This window comes from Physella acuta, unplaced genomic scaffold (assembly GCF_028476545.2).
Source record: "Physella acuta isolate Inbredline_101_S28 unplaced genomic scaffold, ASM2847654v3 ptg002375l, whole genome shotgun sequence".
NCBI lineage: Eukaryota > Metazoa > Mollusca > Gastropoda > Physidae > Physella > Physella acuta.
In genome coordinates, this window is record NW_026733866.1 from 16413 (window position 1) to 34124 (window position 17712).

At 40.4% G+C, this 17712-nt stretch overlaps 2 protein-coding genes across 3 annotated transcripts in view; one reads left to right on the plus strand and one right to left on the minus strand.

Moving 5' to 3' along the window:
* Positions 1 to 2404: 2404 nt before the first annotated feature.
* Positions 2405 to 10307, minus strand: LOC131933132 (uncharacterized). Its single transcript, XM_059289934.1, has 3 exons — positions 10178 to 10307; positions 5582 to 5639; positions 2405 to 5440 (listed from the first exon to the last, which is right to left on the minus strand). The coding sequence occupies exons 2-3, from the start codon at positions 5630 to 5632 to the stop codon at positions 2525 to 2527; spliced, it is 2967 nt and encodes a 988-aa protein (XP_059145917.1). The 5' UTR covers positions 5633 to 5639; positions 10178 to 10307; the 3' UTR covers positions 2405 to 2524.
* A 1622-nt stretch (positions 10308 to 11929) lies between these two features.
* The window catches only part of LOC131933133 (Golgi resident protein GCP60), a 34029-nt gene continuing 28246 nt past the window's right edge, over positions 11930 to 17712 (plus strand). For both annotated transcript variants that reach the window (XM_059289935.1, XM_059289936.1), the window contains exon 1: positions 11930 to 12115. In XM_059289935.1, coding sequence (XP_059145918.1) covers positions 11950 to 12115 — 166 coding nt within the window. In that variant the 5' untranslated portion in view covers positions 11930 to 11949. The remainder of the gene's footprint in view (positions 12116 to 17712) is intronic.

Here is a 17712-nt window from a genome sequence, read left to right on the forward strand (position 1 = left end):
CAAGAATGCCACTTAACAAGATAGATATGGCATTTCGTAGTTGTAAAATATCTTAAAGTCACAGGAACTTTATCCGGAAATATGAATCCGTATTAAACTTTTTACAATACCTTATTTTAAAATGGATCAATATACCTCTTTCCTCAGCTGACATTTTTTTACTTAAACAATTTTTAGATTTTTCTGACAATTATTTTCTTTCTACCCCCCCCCCTCCCCCCTTTCCCCAAATCCCCCACCTACCCACTGATACTTTAGATAAGTATCACACTTTTTTTTTCTAACTTCACCAACAGTGTTTCTTCCAGACTTTCTTCTCCGGGGGGGGGGGGGGGGGGGCACTTGAAATTTTAGGGGGGGGGGGGGGCGGTAGACTTTCTTCGGGGGGGGGGAGCGGACACTGTTAAAAGTATGTATTTTCTATATTTTCTATATAAATTATATAAATTTCATTTTGTTCGGGGATGCCTGGTGGAAACTCTGTTCACCAAACAAGCCGTAACTGTAAAACCTAAGATCAGTATGACACTGGCTTGCTGGTGTCCAGCACGCTGACCTTCCCATCTCCCCCCCCCCCCCCCCCACACACACACACCAATGACGACACGCGTCCGACGCTTGATTAACTTTCGCCGAGACGTTTTCAATTTAACCCCGAGCGGGCGGGGGTTATTTATAGGCATGGGGCGGCTCCCGCTGATTGCACTGACGTATTTCCGGTTCTGTCGTGATGAGGCCTAATCTCCTCCTCTAAACGTGAGTTGGGGGGGGGGGGGAGGAGGTTAACCCTCAAGCAACCGTATTTACGCTAGGACAGTGGCCGGTTACTGACCACGAGTGCTAAACGCGAGAGGTGTTAAACCCTCGAATAGCCTTTTAACCTTCAAGCAACAGTTTTTACCGGCGATCAGACTTTCAGACATATCTCTTGGGGGAGGGGGGGGGGAAGGGCACTTGAAAGTTTCGAGGGGATACTCTGAAGTTTTTATTTTGCATATAATTATAATTCGTTCGTGTGAGGGATGGGATGGGGGGGGGGGGTAGAAGTTGTTCAGGGAGGGGCAGTACCCCCACAAAGAGTTGCATGAAACAAACTCGGAAGGTGATAATCAGTTAAACTCAGGATTTTCAAATGTAAGCCTTTTATAGTACAAAGATAGGGGTAACAGAATAGGTTTAGAAGTCTGTACAATTCAAGCTGAAGTAGTCAGAAATCTTACCAGAAGTTAAACTGTTGGTAGTTATTGGCCAAGCCGCTCCCCACAAGCTTTAGATAAAGCCAACCTGATGTGGTATACAGCTATCTCAGCTTTTTAAAATAAAAGTTCCTACGTTAATCTTCATGCAATTTATTATCCATTTTAATCACGTTTGTGGTGCAGTTCAGGGGCGAAGCGAGGGGGGGGGGGGCGGGGGGTGTGGACCGCACCGGGTGACACCATTTAGGGGGGTGACACCAAGGCAACAAATAGCAAAATATATAGAGAAAAACTTGAAAGGGGGGGGGGTGCAAATCGAAAACTTGAGGGGGGGGGTGCAAATCGAAAGTTTGAGGGGGGGGGGGTGCAAATCGAAAACTTGAGGGGGGGGGGGTTGCAAATCGAAAGTTTGAGAGGAGGGTGCAAATCGAAAATTTGAAAGTTTGTCCCCAGGAAGGGTCGCTACGCCTCTGGGGGGTGACACCATTAAGTGCCGCACCGGGTGACACCCGACCTCGCTACGCCACTGGTGCAGTTTAATGGCTTATTGATAAATGAAGACCTATACACATTTTATTTTGTCTAAGTGTAAAACAATATCAGGAAGTCAAATGTCCTAAAATAAAGTTGAAACTATTCAGAATTTTTACACTTTACTGCACGAAGAAGAGTCATCCATATATATCTTAACGCGTGATTAAGGAAAATATTTACCCATATAGATCTGTATTTAGATTAGCTTTTAATTTACGTAACTTATAGTATAGTAGTGGCCGTTCCAGTTTAGGTTGGGGCGACATTTTGAGAAGACATGATACAAAGCTTCTTTCCCATAACTTTATACATCTACCAGGAGCAACTATCTGGCCATAGTTTATTTGAAACGTTTTAAGTATAATTATGTGGTCAGGAATAGAACTTCTGTATTTATTAGAGCAAGTGAAATAGAATTAACCTGTTTCTGGAAATTCTGTGACCTAGGCATTTGAAGGGATAGTCAGGGAAAGTCTAGCGCTGACCACAGTGAGTAAGGGTAGACTCTGGGACGTTCTAATGACTTTAACCCTGATTCATTTATGCCCTTTAAAATGTCAATATAATAGCTAGTTTATTTTTTTGGAATAAATAAAATTTAAAACCTTTAAACTATTTAAATTTATTTAATACATATTAAAATACAAATATAAAAATATATGTACATATTCACAAAATAAAAACCGGTATAATTTAACTGTCCATTGAACAGCTCACGTATCAAAGTCTCAGCGTGAGTACTGTATTCCCCCATACACATCACCTGTACCGACACTGTACTACACACTACACTACTTATTACATCGCCGTCTGCCACCCTTCTCTTCCTCCGAACCACTCTGAGCCCCCATGTAAAACATCTGAAGATGCACGTGCACAATGTCCACGAGGTCACGGTCCGTCAGGCCCGGGTTCCGGCTCTGTAGCACCCGGATCAGGTCGATCAGGGTCTCCACAATGTCCAAATCTGCCGGGAGGGTGCCGGGTGAGGCGCCATTACTGCGGAGCTTCTCCATGCTTCCGGTTTTAAAGAACTGGACGAGGCGCTTTGCCACGGATTTGGTCACGTCATTGTCGTCATCGCTTGTTTTCTGAGTGGCTCCAGGAGGTGTTTGTGGAACCTGCGCATGCGTAGTTTGACTCTGTGGGCGTGTTGACCGTGAGTGGAAGTTTGAGGCTTGTGGTGGGCTTTCTTGAGATGGGCTTGAGGTTGGTGGGCTTGGCAGTGACCACTGGTTTATTGGCGAATTTTCTGTATCTATGTTTTTCGGATAAGATTCAGGAAATGGAATCGGCAGGCTTTGATCAGGAAATGAAATGGCGTAATTAGCATTAGGCATCGGTAGGTTATGCGCTATTTGTATCATAGGCGTATGTTGATCCTGCTGTGTATTATGTAAAAGGGCGGAGTTCTGAATGACGTGTGGCTCATATGAAAAGTTTTGCGTTGTCAAGCAGGACTGCTCGTATCCAGCGAAGCTCGAAACGCCGGTTTGTGTTGTGTATTGAGAGTTGGTGCTACAGAACTGCGGTAGTACAGGCTGCACTGGGAACTGATACACCTGATCCTGGCTGGTGATGGTCTGGGGAAATGTGAAGACTAAAGACTCGGCGCCCACCGATGGAGCGAGCATTGGCGTGTACGATGGGGTGGTCACCTGTGGTCCAGGTGTCATTAAAGTCGCGCTTAGTTGACCGTGTTCGTCGTACAGGTAGTACGCAGGTTTCTGCAGGTCATTCGTTGGATACGACGGCACAGGTTGTTGTGAGATCACCCCCATGGTGTACGGCATGTTGACAACGCCGCTGTTGTAAACAGGGCCCACTATACTCTGAGCAGCGCTGTATTGAGGTTCAGTGGCCACGACATAGTTGGGATTTGAAGCCAGTTGAACCTGGGGTCGGAAGTAGAAGACCCCTTTGCTGCTGGACACCGTGTAACTGTTGCCGTAGGCGTCTTTGAGCGTGGGGGAAAACTCGTCAGCCGACGGGTTCAGACGAGACTGGTCGTTGTCTTGAGCGTTCGGGTTAAAGTTCACGGGGATGGACATGCTCCGTGCTCGGGCCATTTCTTCTTGGATATCCTGCCTGATGGTGTTCATGTGGGTTGGTTGAGTTGTGACACGTGGTTTGGATACCGTCGTTTGATTGGCTCGCTGAGGGTGAGATGGCGGCGGGACGCTGGTATCGATACGAGGGCAGAAGTCGAGAGTTCTAGCGGTGGTGCGGGTGCGCACTGGTTCGTCTGGTGCTTGGTTCGGTGCGCAATTTATGTCATTCTTTGTAAATAGATTTGTGTCATGGTGCGTAACACCACCAGCATCAGATGACAGACGTGTTATGAGCTTTACTGTGTCGTTTGTTGATTGGCGTTTTAGTAATTTAATGTCTAGATCATTGGTACAGCCAGGAACGTTGGCATCAGGTGTTCTATTTTTGTCAGGGTTCTGGGAAGCTGAAGTGTTTGCAGAACTGGGCAACGATGGAATCATCTTGGTGTTACTTGGTTCCGATATCATCGCAGAACGAGACAAGTCTATTGGGAATTCCTGCAACACATCTGTAGTGGGTTGATGTTGGTTAGGGGCAGGGTACTGCACCGGTGGGACAGAGTTCTCAACAGCTGAGGCAGCGTGTTCCAGTGAGGTGTGTAGGCGTGCTGCGGTGTTTAGCTGGTGTGTGCTCGCCAGTGTCCTGACGTGTTTAACACCGGTGCTCAGAACTCTGGGTGCGCTGTTGTCGCTGGAACTCCGCTTCTTGCTGGCTGTGGTCTTGCTGTTGTCGCTGTGCGTGGTCTTGATGTTGCTGTACTGCTGGGGCTGGCTGACTGTCACGTGACTGCCGGACAGTCTGTCAGTCGCTGCCCGATGATACGCGTCAGCTGGATGTGACAGTCTACCCTGGTCGAATGCTTCATTTTGACGAGTATTCTTCATTGTGAGCTGAGCGTCATAACCCGCTGTCGACCACCTACGGTTGCCTCTTTGAGCAGGGTTTGCATTTTGTTCATAAAACTGATAACGCTTTGAAGCCATATCCACGCGGTGCCTGAATCTTTCATGAGCAAAACAATCAGTGTTAAAAGACTGGGGAGCAGTGGTTCTCACACCAGATCTAGACCAGTGATTGGCATTGACGGCTGGCATCTGATGCCCGTCAAAACTGCCAGAGAATCTGCGAGACCACGATTTCTGTGTTGGTTTCTTGGTGACCTGCTCCATGTTATTGTGGCTGTAGAATCTATTTGAGGAGTTCCATCGCTTATCAGCGGGCGGTTCTCTATGGCGGAAGTCTATTCTCGGAACAGACTGGCTTCTTTTGGCCAGGATTTTCTTTCCGCTGGAGGATTCTGGGATATTTCGAGAGTCGCACCCGCTGCTTCTCAGAGTCGACCTACTTCTTGATCTCGCCTGCTGCACTGCTGATGGCGCTGTTTTATTGTTGTCGTAGCCTCGAGATGTGGGTGGTGCGGTCTTTGTGCTGACGCCATTATCCGGCACCACTTTGACCACGTCTGAGTTGGTTCCTGAGACACTGGCGTCTGACGGTCCTGACTCCTGTAGTGTGATAATATTTCCATTGGCGTCAGACACAACATTGTCCAGATTTTTTGGGTAAATCAGCGCTTCCATCTTTAAGCTGGACGAAACAGAGTTGCCTTTTTGGCCAGTTGGCTCAATCACAGATTTCACTAGGCTGTTTCTCTTCTGAAATGAAAAACAAATGGATTGTTATTTTAAAAAATTCAAAATAATTCATGACATGTACAAATTTGCGATCAAATTACAAAACAAGTATTAGTGTTAGCTGCATGCAAGAATTAACTCAAGAACGAAAATAAAACATGCCTGTGTTTTTCTCCACGATTGGCTGATTTTCTCCTTGGGTTCTTGTGGCATCTTTCAACTGTAATAAAATAAAACAACTTTACAATCGCATGCATTAGGACATTAGCAACACTGCTCCAATGATTTTTTTAACAAGACTAAACACCAAAAACTGAAAGAACTCTGACCTTTAGTGTAAACCGACCGAATGGAGCAGTTTAATACTTAACATTGCAATCCCGATAATCTTAACACTATAAATGTTGTATTCGCATTCAGGGTATACTGTAGCACTAAAATCACAAGCGAGCTGGACTGCTAACCCGTAAGTCTCGAGTTCGAATCCGGGTTAAAGTCAGCAGACCGTCCCTGAGTCAACCCAACTCTAATGGGTACTTAACTCTTTTGGGAAAGGAAAAGTGGCTTGGGCATAGTGCTGACCACACTATCTCTTCATATGCCGAGGTCACAGAAACAAGTGAACTCTACTTCACTTGCCTATAGACCGCCAGGTTTGAAAATGGGAACTTTACTTCACTTTTTAAAATTACACGCTAATTTTTAACGTGAAGATCCAGATTCTAAATCTAGATCTTACCTATGAAATTAAAACAAATATTGAAATTCTGATTTTAAAGTGTTCCTCTTAGTGTTGCGAGCGAGGTTTTTACAAGTCTAAAACACGAATATTTTGGGAATACTACAGAGCACAATAAGCAACTAGAGTTTCTTTCCCCCTTCCCCCCCCCCCCCCCCCCCCCCCCGAAGTAGATGGAATTTGTATAGCAAACATACTTTTACTAGTGTCCGCCCCTCCCCCGGAAAATGTTGAACCCCCACAAAATATCAAGTGCCCCCCCCCCTGCCTGAAAGAAACACTATGCAATTAGTTGTATTAATCCGACTCAGTACTAATACGGTTTAGGCAGGGCCGGCGCTACCTATAAGGCTAACAAGGCGGTCGCCTAGGGCGCCATCCCTTCGGGGGGGGGGGGGGCGCAAAATTTTTAATCGCTATTATCAAAAAGTAGGGCCTACCCTAATAACTTTTATAAAGGAGTAGCGATCTATTTCGGCACCCAGGACGAACTATCAATTTTGCACCTTCACCCCGAAATTAGGTTTATATAGGCCTATATTTATTCGCGATGGTGTCAATGCAACCCTACCTCCCTAATTTGGAAAGGTCGGGGCGCTTTTTACCAGTCATTTTGCCTTTTTAATTACTTCGTAATTTAAATTTCGAAAATTTCAAACAGTTATCTAATTTTAATAGGGCTTTGTAAGTCTCGTTTTCTCTGACTTTGAGTTAAAAAATCTGTCCTAGTGTACAGAGTTTTGTAATAACGGGGTTTTCAAAGTATTATAGCCTACTTGTTTGGTAAGTTTTGATGAATCGTTTAGATTTGGGAGTAGCGGCGGGAGGCTGTTGCTGATATGGTTCAGTAGGTATAAAGTATCGAATTTTTAAAGTGATGAAGTATCGTAGTTCTGGAGTTCGGGAGTATTGATTCTTGTGGTATTAAGGTATCGCATTATATTGACTGTTAAAGTGTAGTAGGTCCAGTGAAATCTTTGATTGAGTACCGTTTGTAGAGCTTTGTGAAGTTAAACGAGTTGATGTAGTTCTGGAGCATCGAGTCTAGTTATGTTTAGGTATCGAAGTTTGATATGCGTTGTAAATGTAGTAGAGTATAAAGAGTAGTCGAGTTTATCGTAAGTTTGATTTCAATTCAGTACGGAACACACTACAAAGAAAGGTAGGCATTCTTTTTTATGAATTTATATTACCACTCTTAAAGTATATTAATATACAATATTATATAAGATGGGATTTATAACAGTAAACTTTGATTTCTCAAATTATATATTTTTTATTTGATTGATTTTTAGTCCAAAATTATGAATGCCTCTTAGTAACAGACCAAGCGAAGATCAATGAACGTTTATCAAAATTGAATAGAAGTATGTTGTAATAATGCTACCGGTTTTAGACTTTCAAAAAAACCTACTGTTAAGTATTCAACAGGTAAAATATATTGTTTTTACAAGGTTACATTGCTTATATAAAAGATTTGTTATAATTATTACGTAATAAAATGTAGAGCGCTTTATTATGTTTTTCAAACATGTCTTAGTTACACTTGATTAAATTAGCAATTCTTGTTAAAGTTATTTCCCTTGAATAAAATTTTGTTATTTGTATTTTCAAATGGGAGGTAATTCGTTGTTTAACTTTACATTTATTTCAAATTCCTGCACCTTAGGTTGACCGCTTACACATAAATACAAATTTAAGTTATTATTTGCTATTATAAAAATTATAAAGAGCTTACGTTCTAAACAAAATAGTTTGGTAGGTTTTTAGCATTATCAAGTTGAAAAATAAATACATCAGTAGTCGTAGATTGCGATACTAAATGTTAGTAGACATACAGTCTTAGTCTTAAATTAAACATCTAATTATCTTTTCATATTTTTCACCCTCTCCTAAAGGATTCATATATAACAATTTTAGGCTGGAATCTATAACATTATAACCTTTATTTTCAAAAAACAAAAAATCGTTACATAATCACACAATATAGACATTTTACAATTATAACTAAAGACCGTCAAGCCTAAAAGTTCCGTATTGGAACTCACCTTGGGAGAACTGCAGAAAGCCCAACACTACAAGAACTTTTTCCGGTGTTTTTCCAGACTTTTTCTCGGGAGTAGGGGGGGGGAGCACTTAAAATTTTCTAAGGGGGGGGGGGGGGCTATGTCGTAAAGTATAAAGAAGTAGACTCGTGGACTTTGCAACAATTTCAATAAAAAATTACGCTTGCAAACTGGAATTGAAAGAATGAGTACAAACTTTTGGGACGAAGGAGGCAAGTACAACTTGCTTTTGATGTCTACTTATAACGTGTATGCAAATGATAATAAATTAATTTGAAAGGAAGTATTGTCTGTGGGAGATGTCTATATCCAACAAGACCCTTCCGACAATTGGGTTTGGTGTTAAGCAGTAGCGTAGCGAGGGGGGGGGGGGGGGGGCGGGGGGGGACAAATGTCCCCGGGCGCCGACCTAAGGGGGCCAAAATGGGTTGGAAAAAGAAATTGAAAGTTTGAGGGGGTTGGAAATCGAAAGTTTGAGGGGGGGTGCAAATCGAAAGTTTGAGGGGGGTGCAAATCGAAAGTTTGAGGGGGGATGCAAATCGAAAGTTTGAGGGGGGATGCAAATCGAAAGTTTGAGGGGGGGGGGTGCAAATGGAAATCTCGAGGGGGGGGGGGGGTGCAAATCGAAAAGTTTGTCCCCTGGCGCCGGGAAGGGTCGCTACGCCACTGGTGTTAAGTGTTCTAATCTCAGGCAGCGGCGTCACTAAAAGGGGGGGGGGCATTTAGGGGGCGACATCCAGGCGGGAAAAAAACCTGGGTAATTGAAGATACCAATGTCCTATAATACCCTTCCGAATTTAGGGGTGTTAGGTTTTTAGTAGTATTGTTATGACTAGTTTCATGGTTAGAAATTAGGGTTAGGAGTATGGTAGAAATAGGCTTGGGGTTAGCATTGGCAAGGCATGTATGTTTTTATCATAAACTAAAACCCTTTTTTAAAGAAAATTCTATCATAGGACACTGGTAAATAAATCCAGCAAAAAAAAAAAAACTAAAGAGAAAATGCAACTTCCAGTTCTAACAACAGACTACCGATGAACATTTGTTCCTATTAATTTTGCAGTTTAAAACTATCAGCTAGGTAGGGGGGGGTGTCCCTAGGTAAACGTTGCAAAATATATACACGAATAATTTGTCTTGGGTGGGGGGGGGGGTGACACCATTGGTAGCACGGGTGACCGACGACGCTGATCTTTGTTTTAGTGTTAGGTCAGGAATGGTAAGACTAGGGGTGGATTTCTTGTACCAGTATCCAATAGTGGCATAGTAATAGAATCTTTAAGAAATGGGTGTAAAGTTACTTGTAGTTAACTAAAATACACATGTCTTGCTAATGTCAATGCTAACCCTGTCCCTAACTGCAACCCTAGTCCTACCATACGCCTAACCGTAATTTCTAACCATAATGCTAAACCTAGACGATGTTACAATACTAAAAACCTAACACTATTTTCAGAAGTCGTCTATCGCATATCGGTATATCCAATCCTCATGACTTTGGTTAGACCTAGGGTTTGCGTTAACATTAGCAAGTAGGCCAAATATTTGTTTTTAGAAATGTTTACCAGTAATTAACACCGGCATAACGCATACCCGGGATTGTGTTAGGGTTAGAAGTGGTTTTAAATTACATTTAGGTTAGTTAAAGTTTGTTTTACTACTAGGTACCGAATATCTTACACAAGTTTTCAATGAATCAATGTGACATTATTGGACACTGATAGAAGATTAATAACAAATATCTGATTGTTAGTGGACATTAAATAGATTTAGTGAATGTCTTATTCGAGACTGCACATCAGTTGTGGTCCCCCGTCAACGTTATCTCATCTATAAAGTAGTATAAATCTGATTGGTTGCTGTATTCGAGACTCCTAGCCTCTATTCCAACTGTTTCAAAAGTCTGCCTAGCTCAACAATAAATAGAATGAACAATGGACATACAAAACTCACCGTCAAAGGTTATTGAAATATTTGACAACTGATGAACAATCTTTTTTTTTTTTAAATTTGGTCGTCTGGTGGACACAACGATTTGATCAGTACAACGCAGTCAACACGAATGGAATGGACACCTACAGGTGTGTAGCTACCGTAGCAGGCGAGGAGATCTACTCACGGCTCACGTGATGGTCTGGGGTTGTCAACAAACACACGGACACGGTAACACGTTGTTAACGGTGACACGGTTGGTACGCTGGGCAGAGTGGGTGGGTGATCAAAACAGTAAACAAGGACAAAAGTACTTGGTGGCGTAGGGGGGGTTTTGGTTAATGGGTGGGGGTGACGAACCCTAGATATTTTTGAAGATTTTATTGTTGTAACATTATCAGACAAGTGTAACAAAAATAACCGTACCTCTTACATCACATTCAGTGTTTCTTCCAGACTTTTTTCTCCGGGGGGGGGGGGGGGCATTTACAATTTTCGGGGGGGGGGGGGGGGGGTAGACTTTCTTCGGGGGGGGGGGGGGCGGACACTGTTAAATTTATATATTTTCTATATATAAATTCCATTTCGTTCGGGGGGGGGGGGGGGGGGGCGGTGGACTTTCTTCGGGGGAGGCTCCGCCCCCCCCCCCCCGAAGAGATACCTGGAAGAAACTCTGATCACATTGTGATGTCACCCTACCTGACCCCCCTCATCACCATCCTAAAATTACAAGCCTCTCCTCCCTAGGAATTTGGCGTGATTTATGAACGACCCCTATTAATTAGGCCTATGACGGTAGACCAAACGTTGTGATATACCTAAAGTAAGCAGACCAAATGTCTGCAGACAAACTGTCGTAATACTATGGCAATCTCGCCTCCGACAATACAGCCATTGCTGCACAGATTTCAACATTTCAAGACTGGGAATCATCGATTGTCGCCATTTTTTTTAGGGGATTACATCAAATGAATCCTTACTCCCCCCCTCCCTTTTCCCCTCTCGTTTTTTAATGTATCAATAAATATTCATTGAACCTAATAAAATGTTTTCAGATAGGTTTAGAAATGGGAGAAAATCGCTTTGATTTCCAAGGACAAAAGCGGAAGCAATCATAGCAGACGATATTTCAGACCATTAAATTTTTTTTTTTCTGTTGCCTTAGCCTATTATGTTTCCTTTTATTGGATTTTTAAAAACATTCATTATCGTCATTGCGCAACAATGCCGTTACTGTAATTTTATTACTAGGTTTTCACGAGCCTCTGTAGAATTATTTATGGTGCGGCAGAAAACTTAAAAGCAAATTAGTTGCAATTTTGTCACCTTTAATAAGAGGTGGAGTCTCGCTAGTACGTTGGGGAATGAGGGTGAGGTAGGCCTACTTGGAATTTGGAAGTGTTGAAGGCTAAAAAGGTAACGCATTTCTCGTGTTTTTGTAATAATAAAAGTTTGTGTCTAGGTCTATACGGTATTACAGCATCTGTTATACTGTTAAGAATAGATTACATATTAAGCCTATTGGTCCTTGTGTAGTCTTTTTACTGCTTCAAACTGTTTATTTCCCACACTCACTTGCTTACATAACATTATACATACGCTTAGTTGCCGTTTACAGGAGAAGGATATACAATTAGGCATCTGTCGATTATTACAATAAGCTTTAATTAATAAAATATTGCTAAAGTAAGCTGACACAGCAAATTCGCTATTTAAAAAAACGAATATCTAATTGTATTATTTGACGTCAAGTGAACGAGAATCTCGGATTTACGTGGAATACGGTAAACAAGATGGCGGCCGCCTCAGTCGAAAACATTGTAAACGGTGTAGAAAATATAAACATCACACATGATAAAAACGACAATAAGACCAGCTTGAATCTCGATGATCAGTACAAATTAAAATGGGGCTTTCCCTTGGAGGAAGTATACAAGATCGCCTTACGTTTTTTTAAAGGTAGGTTTTATTTTACGTCGCTTTTCATTAAAAAAAAATAGTCGGCAAAACATCAAACACACCATATAATTTTTTTTTAGTTTAATAATTAATTTAAAAATATAATCTAGATCTAGATCCACTGATGTAGGCTCAAAGAAGATCAAAACGAACATTTAATTTAAAATAATTGGTTTCTAGATCTGTAGATATAGATCCGAGAACATTCAGTCTAGCAGAAAATTCAAAAAGACTCATTCAGTAGTGAGTAGAGTTTGGGGCTTAGTAAAAAAAACTGGCAAAATCATCATTTTATCTTGGTAAAATGCTTAACGGCAGACACCCGGCAAAAATTAAATTGCGAGATAGATCTAGAGTCTAGTAAAACTGAAAGAAAAGTGAAAAAAAAAGGCTGGTTAAGTGGTTACTTGACTTTTTTTGTCTCATATTTTACCCCCACCTGGTTGGTCGGTGAACAGCATAGTCAAGTAGTGGGAGTAACTTATGATGATATATTCAAACATTTCACAGCACCTGAATTCCAACATTCTGATGAGTTACATGAACTTTGATGCAGACTTTATACTATAGAGTTTAATTTTTAAACACCCGAAAATTGTATATTATAATATAATGTAGCAACTACGGCTAAAGTATTTTGAGTCCACAGTGAAACTGATGGGTCAATTTTTGCAGCACATGAAATAAGTTGATGATAAAACAACGTATTTTTAATTGTGTCCATGATTGAACACCCTTTTTTTATTGTGTCTACTTTGTTTACCGCCTTAATCTTGTCCAAACCTTTTTTTTTCACTCGCCTTTCAAGATTAATAATATAATAACAATGAAAAAAAGTCTTGCATTTTACCGCCTCGCTAATGCATTTTGCGTCTTGCATTTTTCCAAGACCTGTAGAGTGCATCTGTTTCAATGATCTCTGCATACAGGGAGATAGTGTGGTCAGCATTATGCCCACCTAGCTTTAATTCCCTGATGTGAATCAGGCATCCATCATAGCTGAGTGGACTCACTCAGAGATGTCTACTTACAGACTAGACCCCGGATTCAAACTTTAGACTTTTGGGTTAGCAGACGTAAGCTCTACACTAGGCTTACTATTAAATGTTTGACAGCTGCCTTTAACCCTTACCTTTCAGGACCATCACAATTGTTGACATAATTTTAAATATCTGTGCACACATTTCATTTAGTCGTAAAATGATCAGTAGATTTTTAAAATGTTAATATAGAGCCAGTATCTTTAATAGTTTTTGAGACATGGGACAAACAAGTCTTTTAGGGCCAGTATCTTTAATAGTTTTTGAGACATGGGACAAACAAGTCTTTTAGGGCCAGAGGAGAATTTATCAAAAATATATTGTCTGTCCAATTCTCAATCATTTCTATTAAACTCCTAGGTTTTTCTCCTTTTGATTTATCGATTTGTGATCAGGTGTTATGATTGAAGTTACTTCTAGCTGCTACAAATAGATCTTGAGGAGATATTTCTTTCATGTAATCCTTAATTGAAAGCTCTTACTATCATTCGTCTATATTCAAGCTAGTTATTTAATTGTACGGAGTATTGAATTCTTGTCTCATTTACGTATAAATGCAATTTTCTCTTTAAATCTTTTTCTTGGCTTGACACTAGCTAGACATGACACCTGGAGAATAAGTTCATTGGACCAGTAGTCTACCAAGGTTAGAAGCACATGATATTGCAAAATGCTTTCCCAAAAATGCCCAGATTGCTTGCAGATCAGTTTGACTGAGTATCTCTGCAGTTCACTTTGATTGACAAGAACTACCCAGTTATCAAAATCACAATGATTTTTTATGTTTTTATAAACACACGAGCCGACCCGCATCATATCATACACAGCTATTTAGTTGTTTTTTCTACTTTTCGGTAATTCATAATTTGTGAATTCGACAGTACCAACGCTGCCACTGAAAATATTTCTTTAAAACACTATAAGTAGCTTGTTATGGACGATAACCCCCCCCCCCCCCCCTCCTTCCCCTCCGTTAAAGTAAACTCCACTTAGTTAACCCCCCCCCCCCCTCCCCCCTACGTTTAAAATCGCTTCAAACTAAATTATCTGCCCCTAATAGCCGTCACTAAACCCGGCTCCATGAATGTAAACATTTAGCGTGAACCACAGCTCACCAGACCATGTAGGGGTGGGGGTGTTAGGGAGCACACTTACTGCTTGTTTTCTAGCGTCTCTCAGTAGAGAATTATATATATAGATTGTCCTCTTCATTTTGATCAACATCTATTATTTTACCATAATCTTAGTCAATAAGTTTAATTTTTAAATTGTCCTTTCTGAACCCCCCCCCCCCCCCCCCCCCTGATATCAAAATCAATATCTTGCACCTGTCTGTATTTCAATCTCATGAGGATGTTTGGTTGGTTGTGTTTTGGGCATAACTAATTCTATTGATGGTAAAGATGCATGTAAGATTCCTCTGTTTATGTCACTAAAGAAGTTGAGTTTGATGATGTGTACAATGTGTGCAAGACAGATTAACCAGAATAAGATGTAGGCACTATCATAGTGGTGACAATCTGTGTTGGAGCGGGGAATAAAACAGGTTGTTTGATAACTATTTCCACACTTGCTTTATCGACATCCTCTTCCGCAAAAATAATATTTTCTTCATCAAGAAACAAGTTGTTTTCATCACCTCAATAGTGTGCAATAATCTAGTGATCTAAAATTTAGGGACACTTGTCAAACATTTTTATTTTGACCTAGTTCTGTTTGTGAAAGTGTCATAACTAGATCTGAGAATTGGTTACAAGCAACTGTTAACTAGATTACTGTTCTTAATTAAATAACCAACATTGTTAGCACTAGTAGGGCCCAGTACTACTAGCACTTATAACTAATACCTATAACAGTGCTAGGATTGTCAACATATCTAGTAGAGGATTAAATCTAATTTAATTGTATTTTATTTGTTTTTTATTGTACCTATGCGTAATGGAATCAGTTTGTCTGATGGCCATGCAGTCTAAGGGCTTCTTTTCCAAAAATTATAAATAATTTTTTATTTTGTGATCTTGTTTTTCTGGCCAATTATCTGTCTAGGAGTAATGATGGTCAGGATTTGTGTATGAGATTTTTTTAGGATTTGGGAAAGTGAAAAACACACCATTGGCTCTTAGGATTCAACATTGAGAAGGTGGTTTACTTTTAATGATGAAACTTAAAAAAAAAAAACACTTTTCAATTAGAAAACATTCACAAACTTATGTAGTATGGAATTAGAAAAGATGGTCATATATTCATTTCTTGATAGAAATTTAAGTAATAAGATTTACCTGAATAGCTGTAAGCCCAGTAAGGACCTCTTGGTATTCATATGAAAAACACACCTATAAAATAAGACATAGTCACCATTGTTTGGATCATATCCCTCTATTACATAATGGACAAAGGATAGGCTAAACATAAGCCATTGAATTATGAAACTTAAGCTCCACAGGTTAAATTACTCTGATTTTATAGACATCCTGTGTCAGAAAAATGTTAGGTAGATCTGATGATTTCCAGTATTATTTAACACTGTGTCAAGAGATAAATTGTGTGTAGCTTAATTATCAAGTGTTCATATTTTAAAATACTATTTGTAAAATGCAGTACATAGGGGATGTGCTCTGCTTTATTGTAATCTTAACCCTTACAACCCCAATCTGCTTTTGACTCTGTTGGCTCAGCCATGAAATTCATCATGATTTTTTCCTTTTTGTGCCCAAGTCACCTGAGTCCACCACAGAAAGTTCATTCCACTTTTGCTGGTAGCCATGTGCATGTATTTGATCCATCTTATTTTTTTATCAGTCCCCCGTCATCCCCCCCTCCCCCGCCCCTGTCCAGAGATAATGTTTTGTCATGTACACACACACAAAGAACACCCAATATGTTCTATCTTTTTGTCATCATATAGTTAACAAACCCAAGACTGTTACATTTATACTTGCTTAACTTACAAATTGACAGCGTGGCCTAGTGGTAGAGAGTCTTAACCCGAACCCAAAATTCTTGAGTTCGAATCCAGGTTCAAGTCAGTAGAACGTCCTTGTGTCCACCCGGCTCTGACATGTACCAAAATCACATTACGGAAAGGCTGTTGGCATAGTGCTGACCACACTATCCCTTCATTTGCCCAGGTCACATAAACAGGTTTGATAGATAGAACCCAGGTTAAGAAGCACTGCAATAGGCCAAGATTGTGATTAGTAATGCTCTGTGAATCTCTAATTGTGTACTGTGTTGCGCTGTAAGTGTAGGTGATGGCAATCACAGTTTTCATTGTGTCTGGCATTGGTGGTTCAATAGCAGACAAACATCATTGATAGTGGCTAATCACATCACATGCAAGACATGGCAATCACAGTTTCCTTTGTGTCTGGCATTGGTTCAATAGCAGACAAACATCATTTGTAGTGGCTAATCACATCACATGCATGACATGGTTATTACAGTTTCCATTGTGTCTGGCATTGGTTCAATACATAGCAATCACAGTTTTCATTGGCTTTGGCTAATCACATCACATGGGGTCGGCGTGGTCGAGTCGGTAAAGCTCATGGTTGCTAAACCGAAAAGTCTCAAGTTCGAACCCTCGGGCAGATGAGGCTCGTTAGCTGGGGACAGCCACTCTTCTAGGAGAGACAACTCCAAAATTAAACAACTGCTGCCTTGTAGTTTGTTCTTGGTTGGACAAAGGCTATGGAAGCAAATCCAAAAAGAAAAGCAGGCTGAAATCGGAGTCAATGGCCTCAATGGCGCATAACCAGTTGACACGTAACGCTTAATTGTGTTGGAGGCGTGGTCGAGTCGGCAAAAAGCTCATGGTTGATAAATTCGAGCAAAGTCTCGAGTTCAAACCCACTGGCAGATAAATCTCTATCCCCTTCAACACTAATAATTAAGAACGAAGAAGAAGAAAGACATCACATGCAAGACATGGCAATTACAGTCTCCATTGTGACTGGCATTTGTTTGTTAATAGACAAACATCATTGACTGTAACTTATCATATATGTATTTGTACAGAGCTATTTTAGATAACAGTATTTAAGTTACAGTTAAGTTTGGATAAAAGTATCAAGTAGCCCTTGTAATACAGAAATAATTTTATGGCAATTTTATTGCATTTTGTCCTTTAATGGTAGCTTGGGACAAAGTTCTATTCCTGATAGTGATGTAAATAGATCTGCCATCTAATGCAAAGTAATCCTATTGTAACATGTTTTTGTGATATTTAACACTTTTAAAAAAAATCAATATTATTTATTAATCAAATAAAAAGTTATTTATAAAGTGCAATGTGGCAGCTCTATCCATCATTGAGCACATATGTAGCAAATGAATCAATAGGATTGGCAGAGAAATGGCTTTATTTTAATAGTTGTGGATTTGTGTAATTTGTTTGTTTTTAAAAGTAAAAGGTTTGGGGAAAAAAATCTTTTTTAAACATTTATTCTCTCTTTTTTTGGCATGAATAAACAAATGATCTGGCCACCACTAAATTGACTAATGTGTTTTAGCTAACACTTAGTCTAGTTATGCAGCATTGATGTTTACAAAATGTTT